Genomic DNA, 27,992 nt, shown 5'->3' with positions numbered 1-27,992 from the left:
AAATCGTGGAGCTTCGCCGAAACGCCTTCTGATGACCTCACGCTCCATGCCCAGCGACCCTATGTACTTCTGTCTACAGCAGGTGCTCCGTAGACTTTGCTCAAGCGTTTGTGAATATTCACCACAGTTTCTTTCTCTGCAGTGAGAAATTCAATGCCGGCACGTTGCTTGTAACGTACATCACCTACAGACACCATTTTGGAACTGTCCTGCAGCTACGCTATCTATCGGAAGTGACGGAAACTTGGCGCGCTCACTCAGGAGACTTAAAACAATACGAACATAACATTAGCCATTCGTAGCATTCTTTTTGGCTGAGAAAAAGAAATGCGGTGCAGTACTTTCTGGGCAACCCTCGTAAATACACTCCTGGAAATTGAAATAAGAACACCGTGAATTCATTGTCCCAGGAAGGGGAAATTTTATTGACACAATCCTGGGGTCAGATACATCACATGATCACACTGACAGAACCACAGGCACATAGACACAGGCAACAGAGCATGCACAATGTCGGCACTAGTACAGTGTATATCCACCTTTCGCAGCAATGCAGGCTGCTATTCTCCCATGGAGACGATCGTAGAGATGCTGGATGTAGTCCTGTGGAACGGCTTGCCATGCCATTTCCACCTGGCGCCTCAGTTGGACCAGCGTTCGTGCTGGACGTGCAGACCGCGTGAGACGACGCTTCATCCAGTCCCAAACATGCTCAATGGGGGACAGATCCGGAGATCTGGCTGGCCAGGGTAGTTGACTTACACCTTCTAGAGCACGTTGGGTGGCACGGGATACATGCGGACGTGCATTGTCCTGTTGGAACAGCAAGTTCCCTTGCCGGTCTAGGAATGGTAGAACGATGGGTTCGATGACGGTTTGGATGTACCGTGCACTATTCAGTGTCCCCTCGACGATCACCAGTGGTGTACGGCCAGTGTAGGAGATCGCTCCCGACACCATGATGCCGGGTGTTGGCCCTGTGTGCCTCGGTCGTATGCAGTCCTGATTGTGGCGCTCACCTGCACGGCGCCAAACACGCATACGACCATCATTGGCACCAAGGCAGAAGCGACTCTCATCGCTGAAGACGACACGTCTCCATTCGTCCCTCCATTCACGCCTGTCGCGACACCACTGGAGGCGGGCTGCACGATGTTGGGGCGTGAGCGGAAGACGGCCTAACGGTGTGCGGGACCGTAGCCCAGATTCATGGAGACGGTTGCGAATGGTCCTCGCCGATACCCCAGGAGCAACAGTGTCCCTAATTTGCTGCGAAGTGGCGGTGCGGTCCCCTAGGCACTGCGTAGGATCCTACGGTCTTGGCGTGCATCCGTGCGTCGCTGCGGTCCGGTCCCAGGTCGACGGGCACGTGCACCTTCCGCCGACCACTGGCGACAACATCGATGTACTGTGGAGACCTCACGCCCCACGTGTTGAGCAATTCGGCGGTACGTCCACCCGGCCTCCCGCATGCCCACTATACGCCCTCGCTCAAAGTCCGTCAACTGCACATACGGTTCACGTCCACGCTGTCGCGGCATGCTACCAGTGTTAAAGACTGCGATGGAGCTCCGTATGCCACGGCAAACTGGCTGACACTGACGGCGGCGGTGCACAAATGCTGCGCAGCTAGCGCCATTCGACGGCCAACACCGCGGTTCCTGGTGTGTCCGCTGTGCCGTGCGTGTGATCATTGCTTGTACAGCCCTCTCGCAGTGTCCGGAGCAAGTATGGTGGGTCTGACACACCGGTGTCAATGTGTTCTTTTTTCCATTTCCAGGAGTGTATATTAGCCATAATATCACATGTGTTTATATTTGTTGCTAATGTTTGGTACACCTTAATGTTGAAGAATTTCTGTTTACCTGCTCGTGTATTTTAAACACATAGCACGCTAGCTTGCGAGGCACGATATTAAGCCAGGCCCAAATTGAATCTCTATGGCTGGTAAGCGACTATTCATCTGGTATGATAGTCAAGCTAAGCGTGGTTTTAAATGTGGTTTCCCACGCCCATATACACTCCTGGAAATGGAAAAAAGAACACATTGACACCGGTGTGTCAGACCCACCATACTTGCTCCGGACACTGCGAGAGGGCTGTACAAGCAATGATCACACGCACGGCACAGCGGACACACCAGGAACCGCGGTGTTGGCCGTCGAATGGCGCTAGCTGCGCAGCATTTGTGCACCGCCGCCGTCAGTGTCAGCCAGTTTGCCGTGGCATACGGAGCTCCATCGCAGTCTTTAACACTGGTAGCATGCCGCGACAGCGTGGACGTGAACCGTATGTGCAGTTGACGGACTTTGAGCGAGGGCGTATAGTGGGCATGCGGGAGGCCGGGTGGACGTACCGCCGAATTGCTCAACACGTGGGGCGTGAGGTCTCCACAGTACATCGATGTTGTCGCCAGTGGTCGGCGGAAGGTGCACGTGCCCGTCGACCTGGGACCGGACCGCAGCGACGCACGGATGCACGCCGAGACCGTAGGATCCTACGCAGTGCCGTAGGGGAGCGCACCGCCACTTCGCAGCAAATTAGGGACACTGTTGCTCCTGGGGTATCGGCGAGGACCATTCGCAACCGTCTCCATGAAGCTGGGCTACGGTCCCGCACACCGTTAGGCCGTCTTCCGCTCACGCCCCAACATTGTGCAGCCCGCCTCCAGTGGTGTCGCGACAGGCGTGAATGGAGGGACGAATGGAGACGTGTCGTCTTCAGCGATGAGAGTCGCTTCTGCCTTGGTGCCAATGATGGTCGTATGCGTGTTTGGCGCCGTGCAGGTGAGCGCCACAATCAGGACTGCATACGACCGAGGCACACAGGGCCAACACCCGGCATCATGGTGTCGGGAGCGATCTCCTACACTGGCCGTACACCACTGGTGATCGTCGAGGGGACACTGAATAGTGCACGGTACATACAAACCGTCATCGAACCCATCGTTCTACCATTCCTAGACCGGCAAGGGAACTTGCTGTTCCAACAGGACAATGCACGTCCGCATGCATCCCGTGCCACCCAACGTGCTCTAGAAGGTGTAAGTCAACTACCCTGGCCAGCCAGATCTCCGGATCTGTCCCCCATTGAGCATGTTTGGGACTGGATGAAGCGTCGTCTCACGCGGTCTGCACGTCCAGCACGAACGCTGGTCCAACTGAGGCGCCAGGTGGAAATGGCATGGCAAGCCGTTCCACAGGACTACATCCAGCATCTCTACGATCGTCTCCATGGGAGAATAGCAGCCTGCATTGCTGCGAAAGGTGGATATACACTGTACTAGTGCCGACATTGTGCATGCTCTGTTGCCTGTGTCTATGTGCCTGTGGTTCTGTCAGTGTGATCATGTGATGTATCTGACCCCAGGAATGTGTCAATAAAGTTTCCCCTTCCTGGGACAATGAATTCACGGTGTTCTTATTTCAATTTCCAAGAAGTGTAGACAAGTGCTGAGCTGGTCTCCAGTCACAGTCAGTTAAAAGGTGGTAACACGCTTGATGTTCCCATTTATTAGGACTGTTTATAAAGTTTATGTCTGTTTACGTCCGGGCATGGGGCGCCAAATACAGTAGCATTGTAAGCCAAATACAACGTATCTGCTATTGTTGTTTTTACTGTTAAGTGTTAATTTTTAAATGTTTATTTGTGCAATAGACGTTAGCAAAAGTGGCTCTGAGCACTATGCGACTTAACTTCTGAGGTCATCAGTCGCCTAGAACTCAGAACTAATTAAACCTAATTAACCTAAGGACATAACACACATCCATGCCCGATGCAGGATTCGAACCTGGGACCGTAGCGGTCGCTCGGTTCCAGAATGTAGCGCCTAGAACCGCACGGCCACAGCGGCCGGCAGACGTTAGCATCCGTTCGTATAATGTACTCGTAATCTGACTGCCATAAAATGTTGGAGAGAGAATGAAAAGTAGAATGTATTGTTGATCGCTGAAATTCCTGAGCCTTCATCGAGAAACTGTTTCCTCTGCTAACACGCTTGTAATCAGCTCCGTGTTACCATCAGGCCGAGGGTGTCTTTCGTTTGAGTGAGTCAACATTTGATGGCATCGTAGGTGAATGATTACATGAAATAATAGGCCTATGGACATTCCTTTTAGCACTGCTTATTTCCAGTTTGTTTTACAGCATTAACTGTCATCGTGTAACATTCAAATCGATTGCACCACATTATATCACCATATTCGCCACTTCGATGCATTAATAATTGTTCGATTATTCTCCCACTCAGTGGTCACGCTGATCTTATACCCTCAGCATTCTGTCTAAAATTTTTAATTGTGTCAGTATTTCTACAGCACTCTCTTACCGTTCTCCGTTGTTGACTTTCGTGTCCGCTGCTGCTAACGTGCTCAGACATTTCCCATCTGTGTCGCGAGGCTACCTTAGTGCCCCTAGTACTCTTCCCAACAACGTCCTTTTCTTTTCAGTTCCTTTTCTGATCAAACTTCCTATAAAATTTGGGCTGAGTACAGAGAACACTTAACTATTCATTTATCTACACAAACGTTTACATTATTTATTAATTAACAACATGTGAGGTCATGTCGAAGTTTACCGAAGATGTGGTCACCTTATATCAGTTTACAAAACTCGCTAACAGATACAAGTGGACTTCATTTTTAAGCAGGTGCTTTTGACTGCCTTAACAGATATGACACAATAATGGTCCAGCAAATTCAGCACTGTACTTTAGAACAACAATTAATGAATATGTCATTTCCAGTTTGTTACCGGGAGAGACAAAGTTGTACCTCAGTTCTGATTCTGTACGACTTGAAGAAATAAACAATGTTCATTTGTACGCAGTAGAATTCTTCAACTCTTCAGCAAGTCCGAATTACGACCCCATCAATTTCTTTACAAGAGAAATGCTATTATTTTCTGAATTAGATATCTTAACGCTAATCAGTGATTAATCAATGGTGCGAGATTAGTGATAACTCACTTATGTTAACATATCACAGCTAAATTCATTGTCTCCGATAAAACCTCACATCATCTTCCGATCCAACCACCCCATCCCAAACGATAAAAAAAAATCCCAATAAAAGAAGCTTTCACTATGACGATTAACAAAGCACAATGTAAGACGCTTGAAAACGCAGGACTGTATTTACCAGAACGTGTCTTTTCGCATGGATAGCTATATGTCGCGGTTTACGAGTTTGCAGACACAGTGATATTTATGTTTTTTTCTGAAGACTCACACAGCCAAAATGTTAACGCCAATTACATTATAACTACTAACACTGTTTTCGAAGAAGTCTGGAAAAGTAAAGAACTTCTAACAAATTGTTCTGAGCACTATGGGACATCTGAGGTCATCAGTCCTCTAGAACTTAGAACTACTTAAACCCAACTAACCGAAGAACATCACACACATCCATGCCCGAGGCAGGATTCGAACCTGCGACCGTAGCGTCACGCGGTTCCAGACTGAAGCGCCTAGAACCGCTCGGCCACACCGTCCGGCCGAACTTCTAACAAAGAAAAGTAATCTGACAAAGACAATTCCTGCTTTTCATGTTTTACAGTTAACCGTATTGTATATAATGGTGTCACCTTTTTAATAATGAGAGCTATATTTGTTACTACTACTCAGAATAAATACCTTTTATTAACAAAAACTTTCATTTCTTTATTTTTCCATTATTATATTACCTATTCGTGACTGATCAGAATACAGTGCGGATTATTCGCGATGGTAAACTAGTCTCTCAATAGTTCCGAAGAAATCACTTTTCATTACACAATACAGCGTTCGTCATTTCCAAACTTGTATGTCCAGTAAACACGTTCGAATACCATCTATGTACATAACTATTTGCTCTTCTCAGAGTGGTTGAACTCACTTTAAAAGCTGTAGTTTGTGCTCGCACTGTAACCCCTATCCAAGACTGGCAAACGATACACGTCGTAGGGAGGCAAGCTGGGTGCTGTTCCTGCAAAGTTTGACGGCTGGATGGATGGGCATTTCGAAACACATGGCGCCCTATGCCCGAACAGCAGTGTGACAAATTGCGGTCCGTTAGAACAGCGTGTGATACACGGAGCTCATAAGTAACTGTCCGACAGCTCAGCACCCGAGGAGAGTGAAGGACATGCAGTATTCATCAGGCGTTTGGCAGCGTCTGAGGACGTGACAGTCAGCTGACAAATTTCCCACGAGTTGTCAAAAACAGCACAAGAGCCCGCGGGAACTGCACTTGTGCAAGCATATGCGAATCAACAGCTCCGAACTACGAAATACGTCCAGTAAATTAATTTACTTCACGGGGAGAAAGTTTACATGTTTTTCTGGTACTTATGTGACTACTTCCACATCGGGTACGAGCAAAACAATGTCCATAACAAAAGGGAAAGACGCCGATGACCAATTAAGTGGCACAATGGAGCTTGTACCAACGTGAAAATGTTCAGTGCTTGATTTTGAGAAGTGGCATGAGATGAGATGTCGGATGGAATTTAGTAACAGAGAAGAAGATTATAAGACTGAAAATTGTTGGAAAGTTTCTGAAAACGTGCAGTGTATTTGTAAGGAAAACCGCATACAAGAGACTAGCTCTCTCAGTTCTAGACGTTGTTCCAGCATTCCAAGTCCCTACCAAGCGGGCATGATGGCATACAAGAATGAATTTGAGTATCTTTCGAAAATGTTTGACGTTTTTCTCGGAAAACCATACTGGTAAAATTCATAGAAGCGGTATTCGAGCAAAAATTCTGCTGCCTCTACCTTACATCTGGCGTGGGAATTATGAGAATGTTATGAGATAACATATCTGGGCATTTAGACAGTCATTTTCCCTGGTTCCACTCGCAAGTGGAAAATGATAGAAAATCGCCAGTAACGATAGAAAGTACAGCATTAGGCTATGCACTAAACACCAGCTTCGGCAGTATATTGCACATGTAGGTGTAGAACAGCAGAGAGCTGCATAAATATGAGAGGGGCGTTCACGAGTAATGCAAACATTTCTTTCTCGGCCAATTTCGCTTGAAATACTGCCGAATCTGTTGTGGGACATCGTGGACTATTCTCGCCTCAGCTGCTGCAGTTTCATTAAGTTCCCATAGGAGGCGGGGCAATACGTAGCCTTCAAACTGCATCTAAGACGAAGGTGCGTTCCAAGCACAGAGCTGTCATTGAGTTTTTTTTTGCTGGAAAACCAGACTGTGGCAGATATTCACAGGCACTTTCAGAACATCTACGGAGACCTGGTAGTGAACAAAAGCACGGTGAGTCGTTGGGCTTGGCGTCTGTCATCATCACAACAAAGTAGCGCGAACCTGAACGACCTCCCGGGTGCCGGCCATCCGAACACACTCGTGCCGCCTGCAATATTGGGACACGCGGACGCTCTCATTCAATGCGATCCACGGATCGCAATCAAAACACCTCGGTGCTCAGCTGGACGTTCTGTTGGCAGGAGTGACACACTCGTCCACCAGTTGGGGTACACGGAAGTAATGTGCCCGCCCGGTTTCTCGCCACGTAATAGAAGCCCATGAAGAGCTATGGGGGACCATCTGTGCGGAACCGTTCCTGCTTTACGATGATGGTCGTGGCAATCTTTTGGTTAACATCGTCACAGACGATTAAAAATGGGTTAATCATTTCTAACCGGATAAAAACGGGAATTCATGGTATATCGCCTAACCACCTCTCTGTTTGATATCTTCCCTTATGGTGCAAAGATCAGCATTGAAGTGTATTGCGCTACCCTCAGGAAATTGAAGAAACGATTTCAGCGTCTTCGTCGCCACAAGCGAACTTCTTCTTCTCCATGAGAATGCAAGGCCTCACACAAGTCTGCGCACCCAAGAGGAGCTCACAAACCTTCATTGACGTGTTTTTCCTCATCCATCCCACAGCCCTGACCCTGAACCTTGCGACCTCTGTGTCTGTTTGGCCCAGTGGAAGGATGCGCGTCTTGGGAAGCAGTACATAGATGACGGAGTAGGTGTTGATGCAGAAAGACGTTGACTCCGACATTTAACAGTGGAGTGATACCAACGGAGCGTATAGTCCCTCCCAGGAATGTAGGAGAAGGCCGTCGCATTGAGATTATGTTGAAAGGTCGAGTTTTGTAGCCAAAGGGGGGTGAATAATGTGGTGTACAGGAATCTTGAATAGAACCACCATGCTTTCAGGGAAAAAAACGTATTGCCTTAGTTACTGAACGCCCTCGTACATAGACAAGACAATGTCTTTGGACTTATATTACATATTGTACCTGACTCATGGAACTCTGTTGTAACTGTTCATCGCCGTTATTGCTGTTGAGCGGTTGTTTACTTTACAATTTACTACAATAAATAAATCCACCAAAGAAAGCAGTCTTCACACAAAATATTCGTTCACCATGAACATAATTAAATTTCCTATCCTGTGGACTTATCTTGTGTTTGAGTCAAATTTCTGTTGACATTTCACGTTGTAGCTCCATGCCTTTTAATATTAAATTATCTGTGAGGTCAGCGTGATTGACGTTACATGAAAGCAACCTGGATATGTTTGTTAGACCCTAAGCCCTCACTACCGTACCATATCTACATCTACATCTACATTTATACTCCGCAAGCCACCCAACGGTGTGTGGCGGAGGGCACTTTACGTGCCACGGTCATTACCTCCCTTTCCTGTTCCAGTCGCGTATGGTTCGCGGGAAGAACGACTGTCTGAAAGCCTCCGTGCGCGCTCTAATCTCTCTAATTTTACATTCGTGATCTCCTTGGGAGGTATAAGTAGGGGGAAGCAGTATATTCGATACCTCATCCAGAAACGCACCCTCTCGAAACCTGGCGAGCAAGCTACACCGCTATGCAGAGCGCCTGTCTTGCAAAGTCTGCCACTTGAGTTTGTTAAACATCTCCGTAACGCTATCACGGTTACCAAATAACTCTGTGACGAAACGCGCCGCTCTTCTTTGGATCTTCTCTATCTCCTCCATCAACCCGATCTGGTACGGATCCCACACTGATGAGCAATACTCAAGTATAGGTCGAACGAGTGTTTTGTAAGCCACCTCCTTTGTTGATGGACTACATTTTCTAAGGACTCTCCCAATGAATCTCAACCTGGTACCCGCCTTACCAACAATTAATTTTATGTGATCATTCCACTTCAAATCGTTCCGCACGCATACTCCCAGATATTTTACAGAAGTAACTGCTACCAGTGTTTGTTCCGCTATCATATAATCATACAATAAAGGATCCTTCTTTCTATGTATTCGCAATACATTACACTTGTCTATGTTAAGGGTCAGTTGCCACTCCCTGCACCAAGTGCCTATCCGCTGCAGATCTTCCGGCATTTCGCTACAATTTTCTAATGCTGCAACTTCTCTGTATACTACAGCATCATCCGCGAAAAGCCGCATGGAACTTCCGACACTATCTACTAGGTCAGTTATATATATTGTGAAAAGCAATGGTCCCATAACACTCCCCTGTGGCACGCCAGAGGTTACTTTAACGTCTGTAGACGTCTCTCCATTGATAACAACATGCTGTGCTCTGTTTGCTAAAAACTCTTCAATCCAGCCACACAGCTGGTCTGATATTCCGTAGGCTCTTACTTTGTTTATCAGGCGACAGTGCGGAACTGTATCGAACGCCTTCCGGAAGTCAAGAAAAATAGCATCTACCTGGGAGCCTGTATCTAATATTTTCTGGGTCTCATGAACAAATAAAGCGAGTTGGGTCTCACACGATCGCTGTTTCCGGAATCCATGTTGATTCCTACATAGTAGATTCCGGGTTTCCAAAAACGACATGATACTCGAGCAAGAAACATGTTCTAAAATTCTACAACAGATCGACGTCAGAGATATAGGTCTATAGTTTTGCGCATCTGCTCGACGACCCTTCTTGAAGACTGGGACTACCTGTGCTCTTTTCCAATCATTTGGAACCTTCCGTTCCTCTAGAGACTTGCGGTACACGGCTGTTAGAAGGGGGGCAAGTTCTTTCGCGTACTCTGTGTAGAATCGAATTGGTATCCCGTCAGGTCCAGTGGACTTTCCTCTGTTGAGTGATTCCAGTTGCTTTTCTATTCCTTAGACACTTATTTCGATGTCAGCCATTTTTTCGTTTGTGCGAGGATTTAGAGAAGGAACTGCAGTGCGGTCTTCCTGTCTGAAACAGCTTTGGAAAAAGGTGTTTAGTATTTCAGCTTTACGCGTGTCATCCTCTGTTTCAATGCCATCATCCCGGAGTGTCTGGATATGCTGTTTCGACCCACTTACTGATTTAACGTAAGACCAGAACTTCCTAGGATTTTCTGTCAAGTCTGTACATAGAATTTTACTTTCGAATTCACTGAACGCTTCACGCATAGCCCTCCTTACGCTAACTTTGACATCGTTTAGCTTCTGTTTGTCTGAGAGGTTTTGGCTGCGTTTAAACTTGGCACTGTGGCACACCAACTTCAATAAAAGGAGATGTAGCTGATACAGTGTGCTGTAAAACACTATACAGCGGGTATAAGTCACAAGACAAATGTGGTCCATATTGGGATGTATATTACACACCGCACACAAAAACATTTATTTTCAAAAGGATATAATCACCATTATAGTAAAAGCCTGTAAGAATGGAGACTGAAGTGTAATATATGTCTTATCTACAAAGATCCAGATAACCAGAAAACAGGACTGAGTTATGACACCAGTTTCAAGAAATATACCAGCATCATTAACTTTGTAAACCCCAAAAAGAAACTGTCTTACAAGGTGCTGTGTGTTGTATGTAATTTATAGTGGTCGAAATTCCTAAGAAAACATGCAAATGCTTTCGAGCAAAACATACTCGCAAATCATGAGTAACTACAACAGGAAAGATGCACTAAGCATAGGGTTAATTACATGGGAGATAGCTTTGTCATTCATAACACAGTCGTTAAATTTAAAACAATACAAATACTACAGACATTTCTAAAATTTCATTGTAAACATTTACGCAGCCAAACCAAATTATTAACGAAGAAACAGTTTTCAGTTTCTCCTTTAATTAACAGACTCGTCCCCAATCATTGTTTAATCCGAGGCAACTGAGTTCAATCCAGTATTCTTTAATTCCTGTTTCGTTTCCAGACCGAGGTGGTCCACCTGCGTCCCGTCTTCGGTACAAATGTGATAGGTGATCCAGGCGCTCTCTTTAAAACAAGTTCCTAACATTCGTTTCCCCTCATTTTTGGGTTGGCGTTCAACAAACGGGTCACCAATCTTGCAAAAAGCTTTCTCGTAGTTAAAGCTTTTCTTAAAATGCACTGTAGCTTTTTATTATGTTCATATGGCTTTAATAGTTGAATACATAATAACATACCGTGCATTTTCTCGAGGTTTCCGTCTGTGGCTGCAGTTCTGGGATGTCCTTCACGTATATTGTCTGCAAGACAAACATAGAAATGTTAATATTTTGCAGTCCATTTCTTTCACTGTAAAAATCAAAGAGCAGACTCCTTATGAAACTGTACCTATCACAAGCGAAAAATCTTCATAAAAATAAAATAATTTTAGAACTGCAAAGTATTCCAAAGTATCCAGTTTAACGAAACATACACAATACTACGTTATAATGCCATGTAGACAATACTGTTCAGCAGATCAAGATGATATTGGACCCATGGTACTCCACATTTATACAAACACCGATCTTTTCACCTAGGCCTCGTATACGCGGCATACAGCTACTGAATTCATTGATATTGACTGTGCGTGAGACATGGCTGAAACAAGCTGTTTTCGGTTGCATCAGTTTTTTTCAGCTCCAGTTTAAGCTGACAATTAAAATCGCTCAAAAACCTGGTTTCCGAATTAACCAATTTTAGTTTTTTCAATTGTTGCTATTTCCATCAATAACATCGAAAAATATTGAAGGATTCTAAGACTCTATCAAATTTTTGCAATACAAGTTTCAAGATACATGCAATCAAATATCATCACGGTATATGATAACAGCCAAACTGTTGCAGGATAAAAATTTATTGAAACCCTTACCACGGTTTCGGTACATCTAAATATACTTTCATCAGAAGCAAAAATACACCTGAACACGAAGACACCTTCATTAGCAAAAAATTTATCAACATAACTGAGACAGAAGAAAAACAAACGCTTATAGCTTTAAGTATACATGACAATTACCAAAGTATTACAAGCACAAAAACTTTTAGTCCCTTACTAAAATCACATCCTGCAGCGGAGATGCATAAAACAATCGTGCAAAAGGCTGCACCAGTAGTTAAAATTAAAATATCACCTACATCTGTGCAGCATATTTATGAAGAGATGGTCGATGCGAACGCAGCATATATTTCCAAAAGCTACCAGCAGATAAAGGCATACTATGTAGACACAGGCAGCAGGTCAGCTACATTCAATTTATATTACGAACTATGAATTAAATGAGAAGTTTTAATTTATTTCTGTTGCCATGAATTCCTTTCTCTTTTACTATTTAATAGAAATAGCGGACAAAAAATAGATTTTGTCTAAAATCTGTAGTATTCATTTTCTTTTACTATTTAGAAGGTAAAACCTGCTTTCAGCCGATAATATATCTTTGCTTATGTATGGAAAGTCGAATACTATTGATTTTTTTCTGCCAAACCAAAGATGATCTTTAATAGAAATTCAGATGAACAGATTAAAAAGTAGCCAAAATGTAACACTTACAAGGAACAATTACATGATAATAGTTAAAATTTCAATAACAAATTTATCCTATGATGAATATATATTTTTTTATCTGTTCATAAATATTTGTTCTACAACGTCTTGATTTGTAAGTTGACTTCTTTGATGGGAAACAATACCACTCAAAGACGAAACCAATGTTTCAGACGAGCAGAACGTTCTACCAAGCTCGTTTTAGCAAAAGTTTCAATTAAAACGAAACTTATTAGCACTACTGGTATGGCAAACCGATAAACCTGTTATAACTGAGACCAAACAAATACCGGAAAATACCGGATACGGAACTAAAATACAGGTATCGGTTTTAACCAGTTAGTTTCTCCCATCCCTGCCATTTTAATTCCATGGACCACCCTCTTGTATCAGTAGTAGCGGATGTCTCTGTCCGGTTGCTAGGTAACTGAAGGACATCTTCCCGCCAGGGGACAGTGAGGTGACGACCAGAGCCAAAGAAACTGGTACACCTGTCTAATATCGTTTAGGGACCCCACCATCACTCAGAAGTGCTACAACACGACGTGGCATGAACTCGAATAATGTCTGAACTGGTGCTGGAGAGAACTGGCACCATGAATTCTGCAGGGTTGTCCATAAATTCATGAGGACGACGGGGTGGAGATCTGTTCTAAATGGCGCGTTCCAGTGCATCCCAGATATGCTCAATGATGTTCATATCTGGGGAGTTTGGTGGCCATCGGAAGTTGAAATCGGAAGTGTGTTCCTGGAGCCACTTTGTAGCAATTCTGCTCGTTTGGGGTGTCGCGTTGTCCTGCTGGAATTGCCCAAGTCCGTGGAATGCACTACGGATGCAGGTGATCAGACAGGATGCTTACGTACGTGTCACATGTCAGAGTCGTATCTAGACGTTTCAGGGGTCCCATATCAACTGCACATGCCCCACACAATTATAGAGCCTCCACCGGATTGAACAGTCCCCTGATGCCATGCAAGGTCCATGGATTCATGAGGTTGTCTCCGTAGCCGTACACGTCCATCCGCTCGATACAATTATAAACCAGACTCGTCCGACGAGGCAACATGTTTCCAGTCATCAGCAGTTCAATGTCGGCGAGGCGAGGCGAGGCGTAATGCTTCGTGTCGCGCAGCCATCAAGGGTACACGAGTGGGCCTCCGGCTCCGAAAACCCAAATCAATGTTGCATTCGCACGCTGACACTTTTTGATGGCCTAGAATTGAAATCTGCATTAATTTGCGGAGGGTTGCACTTCTGTTACGTTGAACGATTCTCTTGGTGGTCGTTGGCCCCGTTTCTCAGAATCTTTTCCGGCCTCAGCAATGTCCGAGATTTGATGTTTTGCGAGATTCCTGATACTGACGGTACACTTGTGAAATGATCGGACGGGAAAATCCCCACTTCATTACTACCTCCGCGTTGCTGTGTCCCGTCGCTCCTGCGCCGGTAGTAACACCACGTTCAAACTCACTTAAATCGTGATAACCTGCCATTGTAGCAGCCGTAACCGATCTAACAAACGCGCCAGACACATGTGTTATACAGAAGTTGTCGACCGCTGCTTGTTTCCATATATCTGTATTTGAATATGCCCATACCAGTTTGATTGGCGCTTCAGTGTATGCTGACGGACCTTTCAGCGAAACTGTATATAGTTCACAGTTCTTAGTTTGGATTGGATTGGATTGGATTGTTTGGGGGAGGAGAACAGACAGCGAGGTCATCGGTCTCATCGGATTAGGGAAGGACGGGGAAGGAAGTCGGCCGTGCCCTTTCAAAGGAACCATCCCAGCATTTGCGTGGAGCGATTTAGGGAAATCACGGAAAACCTAAATCAGGATGGCCGGACGCGGGATTGAACCGTCGTCCTCCCGACTGCGAGTCCAGTGTGCTACCCACTGCGCCACCTCGCTCGGTGACAGTTCACAGTTCGCTGTTGCCACGGTTGTATTGACAACCCTGTAGCTTGAACATCGTGTGAAGACGACAGCCAAGCTTGGGGTGTGTGTTCTTTACCCTGAGACGGCGGTTGGAATTTAGACATTTGGAAGAAGCAAACTTGCCTTGGGGTTTAACTGATAATAAACTGTTACTTGTGGGAGTAAGATTTAACTTGCTCTGCACCTTACTACTCAACAACCAGCTCCCTACCGCTTCAGATATGCTATGAATCCTTTGACAATGAAACATCTATACGTATTGAAAAGTATTGTTGGATGATCGATAGCTATACAGTGTTATGAAACAATATGTTGTGCCAATGATATTGCTTAAGTGTAAATGGTTTGTACCTAGCGAATCATACTATGTATGGATGGAGAGAAAGATGAGAGTAGAATACTAACAGAAAACTAATACAGATGAAAGCGGGGAAACGTAATAATTTTGTGACTGAAGCTTTTTATTCACTTACATCTAAGTCTGCAACTACATCTATACTCTGCAAATCACACTTAAGTGTCTCCCAGAGTATTCATCGAACCACTTTGACAATAATTCTGTATTATTCCACTCTCGAACAGAACGCGGTAAAGTCGAAGAGCTGTATGTTTCCGCGGGAGCTGTGGTTTCCCTCATTTTATTATGATGATCATTTCTCCCTATGTAGGTCAACAAAATATTTTCGTGTTCGGAGGACAAAGTTGGTAATTGAAACTTCGTGAGAAGATTACGCCGCAACGAGAAACGCCTTGTTTTAATGGTATCCGTACTAAATCCTGTTTCACATTGGAGACACTCCCCCCCCCCCCCTCCCTATTTCGGGATAATAAAATACGTGCTTCTCTTCTTTGAACTTTCTCGATGCACTCCATTAATCCTCTGTGGTAAGAGTCCCACACCGCGCAGTAGTACTCCAAAAGAGGACGGACCAGCGTAGTGCAGGCAGTTTCTTTAGTGGATCTGTCGCAACTTCTAAAGTGTCCTGCCAATAAAACGCAGTCTTCCCCACAATATTTTCTATGACTTCTTTCCAATTTAAGTTCTTCGTAATTGTAATTCCTAGGAATTTAGTTGAATTTACGGCCTTTAGATCTGATTGTTTTATCGTGTAATCGAAGTTTAACTGATTATTTATAGCACTATGTGGATGACCTCACACTTTTCATTATTTGGAGACAAAAGCCAATTTTATCGCCATTCGAATATCTTTTCTAAACCGTTTTGTAAATTGTTTTGATTTTCTGGCGGGTTTACCTGACGATAAACGATAGAATCGTCTGCAAACAACCTAAGATGGCTGCTCAGATTGTCTCCTAAATCATTTTTATAGAGAGGGAACAGCAGAGGTCCTATAACACTATCTTGGGGAACGTCAGAAATAACTGCTTCGATGGCTCTCTCTCAAAACTACTAACTGTGACCTCTTTGACAGGAAATCACGAACCCAGTCACTAAACTCAGGCGTTATTCCATGAGCACGCCATTTCACTACAAGCCGCTTGTGTGATAGTGTCAAAAGTCTTTTGGTAATCTAAAAATGCGTAATCAATTTGAAATACCTTGTCAATAGCACTCAACACTTCGTGCGTGTAAAGAGCTGGTTGTGTTTCGAAAGAACGATGTTTTCTAAATCAGTTTTGGCTGTGTGTCAATAAACCGTTTTCTTCGACGTAATTCATAATGTTCGAACAAAATACATGTTCCAAAACCCTGCTGCATATCGACGTTAACGATATGGGTCTGTAATTTAGTCCATTACTCCTACTACCTTTTTTGAATATTGGTCTGACATGTGGAACTTTCCAGTCTTTGGGTGGGGGTCTTCAGTCGAGCGAGCGGTTGCATATGATTGTTAAGCAAATTGGTATACAGTCTGGACCAGAAAACTTGCTTTTACTTTGTGATTTTAGTTGCTTCATTACTCCGTTACTCATGGTGGCAGCTATTCTTAATTCGAATTCTGGAATATTTACTTCGTCTTCTTTGGTAAAGTAATTTTGAAAGGCTGTGTTTAGCAATTCTGATTTCGCAGCAGTATCGTCGATAGTATTTTCATTGCTATGGCGCAGATAATGCATTGACTGTGTCTTGCCGCTAGCATACTTTATATAGCACCAGAATCTCTTGGGATTTTCTGCCATGTTTCGAGATAAAGTTTCGTTGTGGAAACTATTACACGCATCTCGCATTGAGGTCCGCGCTAAATTTCGAACTTCCATAAAAGATCGTCAATTTTGGAGATTTTTCTATCGCTTACATTCGGCATGTTTTTTAGGTTGCTTCTGCAACAGTGTTCTGACCCGTTTTGTGTACCAAGGGGGATCACCTCCTTTGTTTGTTAATTTATTTGGTAAAATGTCTCAATTGCTGCAGACACTACTTCTATGATTTCAGCTCACATCTGGTGTATACTTACATTATTGTTTTGGAAGGAGAGGAAATTGTCTCCCAGCGAGGCGTCAAGTTTACTGGTATCTGCCTTTTTGAATAGTTATATTTTTCGTTTATTTTTGGAGCATTTGGGGATTACAATACTCAATCGCGCTACGACAGCCCTGTGTTCACTAATCCCTGTATTCGTTTTGATACTCGACAGTAGCTCAGGATTATTCGTTGCTGAAGGTCAAGTGCGTTTTCACAACCGTTTACTATTCGCGTGGGCTCATGAACTAACTGCTCGAAATAATTTTCAGAGAATGCGTTCAGCATAATTTCGGATGGTCTTTATGCGTACCTCCGGAATTATTCATGCATTTTCGCCAACATATCGTGGGTACATGAAAGTCACCAGCAACTTTATTTGTATGAGTCGGCTACGTGTTGCAAATCAAACTCATGTTTTCCTTGAACCTTTCAGCATTTGCATGACCTGAGTCGGAAGGTCGGTAGAAGGATCCAATTATAATTTTATCCCACCTGTGAAGAATGACCCCTGCCGGTACCAACTCACAGGAACTATCTACTTCAATTTCGCTACAACGTAAACTAGTTCTAACAGCAACAAACACACCACCGCCAACTGTGTTTAGTCTATCCTTTCGGAAACCCGTCAGGTTCTTCGCAGAAATTTCGGGTAGACTTACCTCCGACTTTAGCCAGCTTTCAGTGCCGATAATGACTTGAGCATGAAACACGTATGTAACGCAGCAGCGAGGGCGAGGCATTGTAGCATCTGTGACCAGAGTATGCGCTTGACCGCGCGAGTGTTGCGAGCGGTTCTCAGTCAGTCAGTAGTCGTTGCTCAGTCTGTTAGTAGCTGTAGCCCAGTGCAGTAGAGTAGTCGTTGCGAGTCTGTAGCTCTGTCTAGTTGAGAGCAGTACTCTGTCTGTAGTCGTCATGCAGAGCGGTCGGTCAGTAGTAGCAGCCCAGTGCGGTTGTGTGATGTAGGCGGTCGGCAACAATGGTCAAGATGAGGAATAAGGTATACTGTTAATTAATATAATCATTAGATAATGAAAAATTTTATTTATTGTAATTATTCTCCAACAAGTCTCCCAATAATAATTTTTTATTTCAAAAGCATTTTCTCAAAAGTTTAATTTTTTTGAACTAAAGATCTCGTTGCACTTCCCATTTCATTCCACTTCTTTTTGAAGAAAAATTTCACTAGAATCACAAAAAAAAAAAAAAAAAGAGAATATTATTATTTGCAATGCAGTTCCTCCGAGCGGTGCGCAACAACAAGAGCAGATATGTGACATCTATTTATTCTGAGGTAAGACTTTAATTCTGATTGTTTTACACAGGGCCAAAGACCGATATTTCGGTTTAATTAAATTTTCTTATCACTGAATGGACTTTAATTTTTCATGAGGAATTTATATTTGAGTCAGATTGCGAATTTCACATTTGTTGCCATTGTCAGTACATTGGATTGTGGACAGGTTACGCATAGAGCCATCTCCATCAGCATTTCTAATTAGTATCGTTATTTTCTTTTAAAATTTTTGTGGGGAGGTTACACTTGGCTCCACATTTCTATTGAGTATTGTCTTTTCTTTTAAAATTTTGTGGGGAGGTTACACTTGGCGACACCCAGTCCAGGATCGTATTTCGTTGAGAGTCTTTTGAGCGACAGTCAGATATCTGCTCTTATTTGCTTAGATAATTAGGATTTGGCGCAACGCTTTTAATAATATTGTGACTTTCTTTCTACAGGTCAACGGCAATTTGCTGCTTTGTTGTATTTGTGTGTTGCTTTTGCATTGTGCTTATTTGCTTTGTGAAAAATTTTGACTATTGTAAAAATGCCGCGAAAGACTGTGAATAGTGTATCGCGAAGTATTGTGAATGAAATTACCGACTTAAACAACGTGACCGATAGTAATTGTGATACGCAACGTAATGATGACAATCCTGCGTTCACTAACAATCAGTGCATTCCAACCACTAATGATGACTTTCACCTTAATGATGAACAAACGAACTCAATTGTCTCGTCTGTTAACTTGACGACAATTGATGACGCAGAACGCTCTATTGTAATGAGCGCTGTCGAGCTTAACACACCCGATTCAGAAAATCCAAGTAACGTACAGGCAAATTTGTCTAAAGAAAGTGATCAGGATACACAAAGTACGACGGATTTATTTAATTCCGGAACAGTGTCTGACAATGTACATCCGACTGATAAACGTTTTTGTAAATTACAGAATGACCAAATGGTCACACAAAACGCGACAATTGTAGATACACCATCAAACAGTAGTGAGAATAAAGTAGGTAATGTTACTTTGGAACAATTTATGACAATAATGCTACAGCAAAGTGAGAAAATGGACAAAAATTTCAAACAACTTCATGAAAAACTTGATAAGCATAACAAACGACTGGAAGAAGAGATCAAACAATTTAGAGAACGGAACAAACAATTTTCTGAAGGTATTAAACAGCAGAGGGAAAAACAAGACAACCTTAACGAACGGAGCAGACAAGTTAGAGAACAGAATACAGCTATCACCGTGCAATGTCAGGACAGTAAGGAACAACTACGTGATGATACTAAGACTTGTGCTAATAACAGTAATGAAAAGGTTGGCACTGTTGCACAAGAATTCAGTAGCACACGTGTAGGCACAACCGAATCACATAAAGACGAGATTATTGGAGTCACTGAACAATGTTCAGCAAACGCAACAGTGATACACGAAATTAATGCAGTCACTGAAGAATGCCCTAAAAACGCAGTACAGATTCGCGACAAAATTAATTTAGAGTCAGTGGAAGTTTCACACACTCCGAATACGGAAGATGACGAGAAATTTGCACGACACAACAACCAGATTGACGAAAGTATTAAAGTAACAGAATTAACAATTATTTCAGTCACCAATACGTCACAGAATCCGCCACGTTGCGAGCATTTATCAGAGTCACGCAGCGTGTATAATGTGAGCAATTTACAGCAACTACGCGACTTAAAATCCGAAAAGCCACGCGACTTAAAATCTGAAAAGCTATGCAACTTGAAATCCGAAATGACACAGACGAACAGATTCACATACAAACCTGAACGTGTTTACAAATTCAATGACGAGAACGTAGATTACGAGCAATTTTTATCCGCCAGAAAATGTAAAGAATTTAATAATGACAGAACACAGGTACACGCTTTGAGCTGTATACGACAATTTGTTTTTATGCTTTCACCGCTATTACCTGTAATGCAGAAACTAGCTTTGAACCAGATGCGACAATTTATTTTTGTATTTACAACAGCATTGCCTGTAATGAGGAAACTTGAATTAATGTGGTTACAACAATTTGGTTTTGGAATTTTACCGCCATTGCCTGCAACGCAAAAGCTAAAATTTATTTCCAGTGCGTAATTGACCTCAGGGGATTCATTACGCTTTAATGAATATGTGCCGTAGCGAGCATAGGGCCCCGAGCTGTAGTAGTGCTGTTTCATCTTTAGTTTTCTGCACTGCTGCCTTTTCTTCTACTATCCTTTATATCTATCCAAACTGCTCTTTAACTATTGCTCTACCTAGTATTAAGAAATGACTAAAGAAAACCGGACGTGACAAATTTTTAGCGAATGTGACAATTTTTATTAGGCACTCCAGAATCACGAGAACTTAAATAACAGATAAAAATCGTAATCATCAGTATGTGTAAAATTAACAGCAAACGCATTTTTTGGTAACAATAGACGTTTTCCACCACAATAGCATGAAAGTCAACCGCTTAGCATACGTAACCAACAATGCAGTCTACAAGGTCAACCAAACTTTAATGTTTCGCCGCGTGCATGTATAGTCCCAGCTCTAACAAATAGTAACGCATGGCAGCAAAGAAATAACTACGTACAGACAACACACCATTTCAACTCGTATCGCAATACGCCGTATAGAAATTACTATCATGACAGACGTAAAAATAACGAGCACAATTTTCAGTGTACATTTAATAACAGTCGATCTTATGAGCAGCAAGAACATCAGCAACAACACATTATCATGAATGATCCAGACAATAGGTGTCATCCATAGCGTAATACGTCAGGAAGAGTTAACAGAACAGTTCAAATAGTGGATATGCCACATCTTCCCGTAAATAACAGCACGTACAATAGAATTTATCCAGACACAGCACAGGTTTCATATTCCAGTAACGCAAACATTACTTTAGACACGCAGAATATTATTCACGAAAATGTAATTACTTTTGACGACATCAGAGACACTCTTTTGCAGGAAAGACCATTTGTTCAGAAAACTATTTCACATCCTGTTATCGAAATTAAAATTGGTTCATCAAAATTCTCAGCAGTAATTGATTCCGGCTCACCTATATCTGTAATAAATGAGGAGACTTTCAACGAGTGCAACAAAGAGAATACGTATCCGACATTACCTTTAGGCAAGACGAAAGTAAAAGGAGCAGTATCGAGTAAAGGAGTAGACGTTAAATTACAGACGCATTTATCATTTTGTATCGCAGGTCACACTTTTCACTCTAATTTTTGGATTGTTCCTTTATTGACAACAGACGTAATTTTAGGTACGAATTTTCTGGTACAACACGACGCAGTCATTGATTTTCAGAATTCTTATTTAATGTTAAAGGATGAAAATATACAATTGGCTTTAGAGTTTCAGCATTCATTGTCTGCGGAAGAACAAACAATTAACCGCACAGAGGTCATTTCCGCAACACGCAACTTAGACTGTAGTCCCACATTGTTCACAGATACGTACGTACACAACTATAATACTCCAGACGAAGCTGACTACGACGTAATGCAATTGATTTCTGATAAAGTTAAACAAAGCAGTGCAAATACAGACGACGAACGCACGCAACTACGCAAAATTCTTTTACAGCAATCTATATGGACACGCATGTTACGAGCTAGAAACATTTCTCCGATTTATATATCCAAGTACCACGCTTCTTCGAACCCCTGTGAAAGATTAATGAAGGAAATTGGTAAACTGTGTAGAATATACTGCCACAAAAGACATATTGATTGGGATACACACATACTCTCATTCCAAGATGTAATTAATTCCATTCCAAATGAATCCACTATGCTATCTCCGACTGTTATACTGAAAAACGTTGAACCACCGAACAAAATTAAAGAATTAGTAAAATTATCCAAATGTAGGCGACTAAGACACCACGAAATAATTGACATTGCGCTGAAGAACATCAAACGTGCCGCAGAGCGCCGGAGAAGACAGCAAAAACAGGTTTGTACACGCCGCGACTTTCACGTTGGACAGAAGATATTAGTACGTACACACTATTTATCCAGCAAATTAAAAGGTAAGTGCAGTAAATTTGAACTTCTATACGCAGGTCCGTATCGGATTCGCAGCATCCCTCACCCCAATGTTGTACACGTCGAAACTTTGAGAACTAGAAAATCGAAAGGCAATCACCATATCTCAAACATTAAACCGTTTATTGAGTGAAACCACTGTATGATTCAACACACTATGATGCCATTTACTAATGCAATTATTTCACGTGACTAATTACTGATGATTATCGTATTTTTTTTTTTTGGCAAGTGCCCGGCAAGGTAAGGTTAGCAGGTCGCTCTTCTTGTCGTTACACATCAGACCGTGCATATTTTTCCAGATGAATTTACACATTTATGACTATTTTTGCAATTATATTTATGTGACTACTTATTGATGATTATCGTGTTTTTTCTTGGCAAGTGGCCGGCAAGGTAAGGTTAGCAGGTCGCTTTTCTTGTCGTTACACATCAGACCGTGCACATTTTCCATTTTTTTTGTGTATATGACTGTACTCCAGTTTTGTTTGTATGCACTATGAAATAGTTAAGATATAACACACACCAGTCGACTTTGACATTTTTTTTTGCCTTATGACATCTCAACATCGTGACTGTTTCACATTTTTTTTTGCTACTGCATTGTATTATTCTGTGTACATTTTTTGCATCTGAACACTGTCAATGTTTTTGACATATTACGTTTTCTGTCATGTTATGCTGTATGGTTAATTGTGTCACCATAAACCAGTCATTATTTAGTGGGTATAGGATTTAAATGCAAGACATTAATCTTTGTTCATCAATTTCAAAAAGGAATGATGATTCTAAGAAATAAATTTAACATAAATGGGAATTTCACCTACGGAATAAACGAAAGGAGATGCAATAACTTTATGAGGAAGAGTAAAGGGATCAGGATTAACAAGCATTAACAAGACTATACTATACTCATCACAGAATAGCAGTCTTAACTAATTTTTTCTTTCAGATTACAAGGTGATTGATGCAGGCTGTCAGACTGAACTACACATCTTAGTTTTAGTGATGAAATATGCTAGAGATAAGGAATAGTTGTATAATGAGTAATGAAGTGATTTTTTGCAGATGATAGTGAATACTGATGAATAATGATGAAGGAAATGGTATTATGAATAATGAAGTTTTTATTTACAGGTGATGATAATGGTGAAGTTATGATGATATGGATAATGAAGTTTTTTTCTTTATGCCACGTAGTTATTTAAGTATTTGTTGCGGTTTGCTTTGACAGCAGGTGTTACATTGCATAGTAGGATGACGGAAAGTTTTGGAAAGGACAGCTATGGAACACATTTTATACACATTTCACTACTTGTTAATTCGAAGTTCACTACTTTTCAGCATAGTGTGCGTTTCTTCTTTCAGGTCAATAATCCGTTTTTGTATTTTTTTCCAGGAGAAGTTTTTCATGACACTTACTAAACCTGTTACTTATTATACCTGTTCTAGTACTTGCATTTTTATATTTTTTACCCATTTGTGTTTATCATTTATAAATGTGATCACATGTACTGCCTTGTTACATAATCTTGCTACAGCTGACTCATGACGAATGACGTTACCTATCCTCATTTGCAGCAATAGGTCAAAAGCAAAAAGTATTATGCCTCAGCAATTAATTATCGATCCCAACGCAATGCATTGCTACCAAAAAAATGTATTAGCAGTCCCACATAATGTCACTAGTTTATGATAATTCTGAATAATACTGATCAACTCTGAATAGCATGTCACTCGAGTAATGACCTCTTAATGAGACTATATTCAAAATAATGCTTTGTCACTAGCTAATAACTGCCACTGTTTATTGTAATGCCTGTGATTACTAATGATTTGACTGTAATTAACTGATTTTTAATAATGACTTTGTAATGATGTGAATAATACTGAATGATGAACTATGTTTTATTCTATTCAATACTTGATGGCCACTGAGTGCCAATAATTAATGTCAATCAACGGAATTGTTATTAATTATGCCATTAATTAACTCTTGTTTTCAATGTTCATACTTTGTAATTGGAAATAAATGTGACTGTTTGATAATGCTTTGTAATTAGGAAAAGACTAATGATTCTTAATAGATTGGAATGACACATAATTAATTAACTATGGTACTGTTTAATAATGCTTTGTGATTAATTAAGGCTACAAATGATTAATTAATTAACTGTAATTAGACAAATGATTAATTAACGACAAATGATTAATTAACTGTAATTATACAAATGATTAATTAACTGTAATTATACAAATGATTAATTAACTGTAATTAGACAAATGATTAATTAAAGACAAATGATTAATTAACTGTAATTAGGAGAAGGTTAATGATTCTTAATTATACTCTGTAACTGAAAAGAATGCGATTATTTCATAATATTTTGTAACCAGGAAAAGAAGGCTACTGATTCTATGTAAAACAATTAATGAACATTTTTCTGTAATACTACATACTTGGTACAGAAATGTTCAATAACTGGGCTATGAATGCCACGAACTATCAATGAAGACTGTAATTGTCAATATTATGTGACTTGATGTCCTTCACCTCATAAGCTGACTACCCTGAATTACTGCAATGTCCATTTGTCCTGTTTATCCCAGTGATCATGGAGCACTATATTTGGTTTTGCACTAATTCTACGTTGGTATGCCTTGTAAGAGTGTGGTGTTGACACGACATGCTGTCCACCACCATGAGCGATGAAGACATTATTATGGTCCCACTGTTTGGTGTACCTAATGTACTGCCAAAATGAAAACATGGAACATTACTACGACAGTTCAGTGTCTTGGCTACACTGATAAATTCTAATGGGAAAAGAACTTCAAGTTGTGTCACTTGGTGTTGTACTACTGTGGAAAGATATGGACTTTCAGAGCAGCTGTGTGCAATCTAAAGTGCTACAACCATGATGCAATCCTTCCCTTTCCTATCCTGATTCTTGTCACATAAAGAAAAAAATTTTTTTTTGGTAACATCATTTATGTTCATAGGTTATACATTTTTCGATTCGCTAAACTCCAGTGTGAGTACACTTATGTCACTGGTCGACATGATGTTTGCCAATATGTTTATTTGTTGTGAAAATACTAAAGACATTTTTCAGTGCATGTGCACTTTGGACATGAATTTTTTTTTTGCCATTATGTTTATTTGTTGTGAAAATACTAAAGACATTTTTCAGTGCATGTGCACTTTGGACATGAATTTTTTTTGCCATTATGTTTATTTGTTGTGAAAATGCTAAAGACATTTTTCAGTGCATGTACATTTGTCAACATAATATTTTTTTTTGCCAGTCTGTTTATTTGTTCTGAATATGCTAAAGAATTTTTTCAGTGCCTGTGCACTTTGTTATCTGTCAAATAATTTGTATATACTTTTCTGATTTGCTACTATGTTTTGTACTCACATTTTGTCTTTGTCTGATATATTTTGTACTTAGTGCGTGTGCACAACATTTACTTTATGTACTACATCTAATTATTCTTGCCAGTCTGTTTATTTGTTCTGAACATGCTAAAGAATTTTTTCAGTGCCTGTGCACTTTATCTGTCAAATAATTTGTATATACTGTTTTCTGATTTGCTACTATGTTTAGTATCCACATTTTGTCCTTGTCTGATATATTTTGTACTTAGTGCGTGTGCACAACATTTAAATATTCTGTAAGTTGTAGGATTTTGTTTATTAAAGAAAAATTTTGCCGCGCTTGGCAAGTCCAAATGACTCACCATCGCTGCCAAATTTTTGCCCCCCGAGTGGAGGGTTATGAAACACGTATGTAACGCAGCAGCGATGGCGAGGCATTGTAGCATCTGTGACCAGAGTATGCGCTTGACCGCGCGAGTGTTGCGAGCGGTTCTCGGTCAGTCAGTAGTCGTTGCTCAGTCTGTTAGTAGCTGTAGCCCAGTGCAGTAGAGTAGTCGTTGCGAGTCTGTAGCTCTGTCTAGTTGAGAGCAGTACTCAGTCGGTAGTCGTCATGCAGAGCGGTCGGCAACAATGGTCAAGATGAGGAATAAGGTATACTGTTAATTAATATAATCATTAGATAATGAAAAATTTTATTTATTGTAATTATTCTCCAACAAGTCTCCCAATAATAATTTTTTATTTCAAAAGCAATTTCTCAAAAATTTAATTTTTTTTTTGAACTCAAGATTTCGTTGCACTTCCCATTTCATTCCACTTCTTTTGAACAAAAATTCCAGTAAAATCAAAAAAAAAAGGAGAAATTATTATTTGCAATGCAGTTCCTCCAAGCGGTGCGCAACAACAAGAGCAGATATGTGACATCGATTTATTCTGAGGTAAGATTTTAATTCTGATTGTTTTACACAGGGCCAAAGACCGATATTTCGGTTTAATTGAATTTTCTTGTCACTGAATGGGCTTTAATTTTTTGAAGGATTTATAATTGAGTCAGATTGCGTAATTCACATTTTTGTTGCCATTGTCAGTACATTTGATTGTGGGCAAGTTACGCATAGAGCCATGTCCATCAGCATTTCTAATTAGTATCGTCCTTTTCTTTAAAAATTTTGTGGGGAGGTTACAAGCATCAGTGCCTTCTATTAGCGCTTGCAACTCTGGTACTTTCACAACAAAGCTATGACAATTAACAACTGTTATACCGATAATTCCTGTATTTATATTCTTACTATGTATAATCTGCACCCTTTGAGACTGAAACCCTTTCTGTATTTCCCCGAGACCCTACATCCCAAAACTCCGCCGATTCCACTCCACATAGCCCCTGCTATCCGTGTAGCCGCCTCCTGCATGTAGAGGTCGCCTGAACTGTTCAGCGGAACGCTAAACCCAACCACCCTATGGCGCATGTCGAGGAATCTGCAGCCTACATGGTCGCAGGACCGTCTGAGCCTCTGATTCACTCTCTCCAGTCGGCTCTGAAGCAGATATCTGAGATGTGTCCTGTCCGTTATGCTGCAAATGATGAGCTAGGTTTCATTTCGCACAAGACTGGTAGCCTTTAGGACATGTTAGCATCTCGAAACCAGCAACTCTTCCGATCCAAAGTCACACACATCATTTGTACCGACGTGAGCCACCACCTGCATTTGGCTGCACCCTGTGCTCTTCACATCACCTGGAAGGACCCTTCCTACATCTGGAATGACTCCACCTGCGATGCACACCGAGTGCACTTTGGCTTTCTTTCCCTCCTTGACAGCCATGTCCCTAAGGAGCCCCATACCCCTACCAATAATCCCACCCTCTGTGGCTGCCCGGATCTTGCAGGCTGCAACGTTTCCTGTGAAACAGGACAGGAGACAGCATCTGGCTGAGTGACAGTGTCGGCCACAGACAGCACCTGGAACCTGTTAGTCACACTAAATGGGGAGGCCTTACGTGCAGCCTCCTGGGAATTCTTCCGCCGCCTGCCACGCCCTGAGGCGACCTCCCAACCGACCATGGGTGAATGGTAAGTCTCAGTGGGCTGGCCGCTGGTGCAGGCCGATCGCCGAGCTCAGACGTGCTGGACGTCCGTTGGATCCGCACGGCTGACCCACAGCAGTATTGATGCCCATC

At 41.8% G+C, this 27,992-nt stretch overlaps 1 protein-coding gene across 1 annotated transcript in view; it reads right to left on the bottom strand.

The window, feature by feature from the left end:
* The window catches only part of LOC126473635 (dipeptidase 1-like), a 1,495,347-nt gene that overhangs the window by 1,057,815 nt on the left and 409,540 nt on the right, over positions 1 to 27,992 (bottom strand). Inside the window, exon 3 of the mRNA XM_050100820.1 lies at positions 11,350 to 11,412. Within this exon, the coding sequence (XP_049956777.1) occupies positions 11,350 to 11,412 (63 nt within the window). The remainder of the gene's footprint in view (positions 1 to 11,349; positions 11,413 to 27,992) is intronic.

This window comes from Schistocerca serialis, chromosome 4 (genome assembly GCF_023864345.2).
Source record: "Schistocerca serialis cubense isolate TAMUIC-IGC-003099 chromosome 4, iqSchSeri2.2, whole genome shotgun sequence".
Classification (NCBI taxonomy): Eukaryota; Metazoa; Arthropoda; class Insecta; order Orthoptera; family Acrididae; genus Schistocerca; species Schistocerca serialis.
The sequence above is the reverse complement of the archived record's forward strand: the minus strand, read 5'-3'. Positions and strand labels throughout refer to the sequence as shown.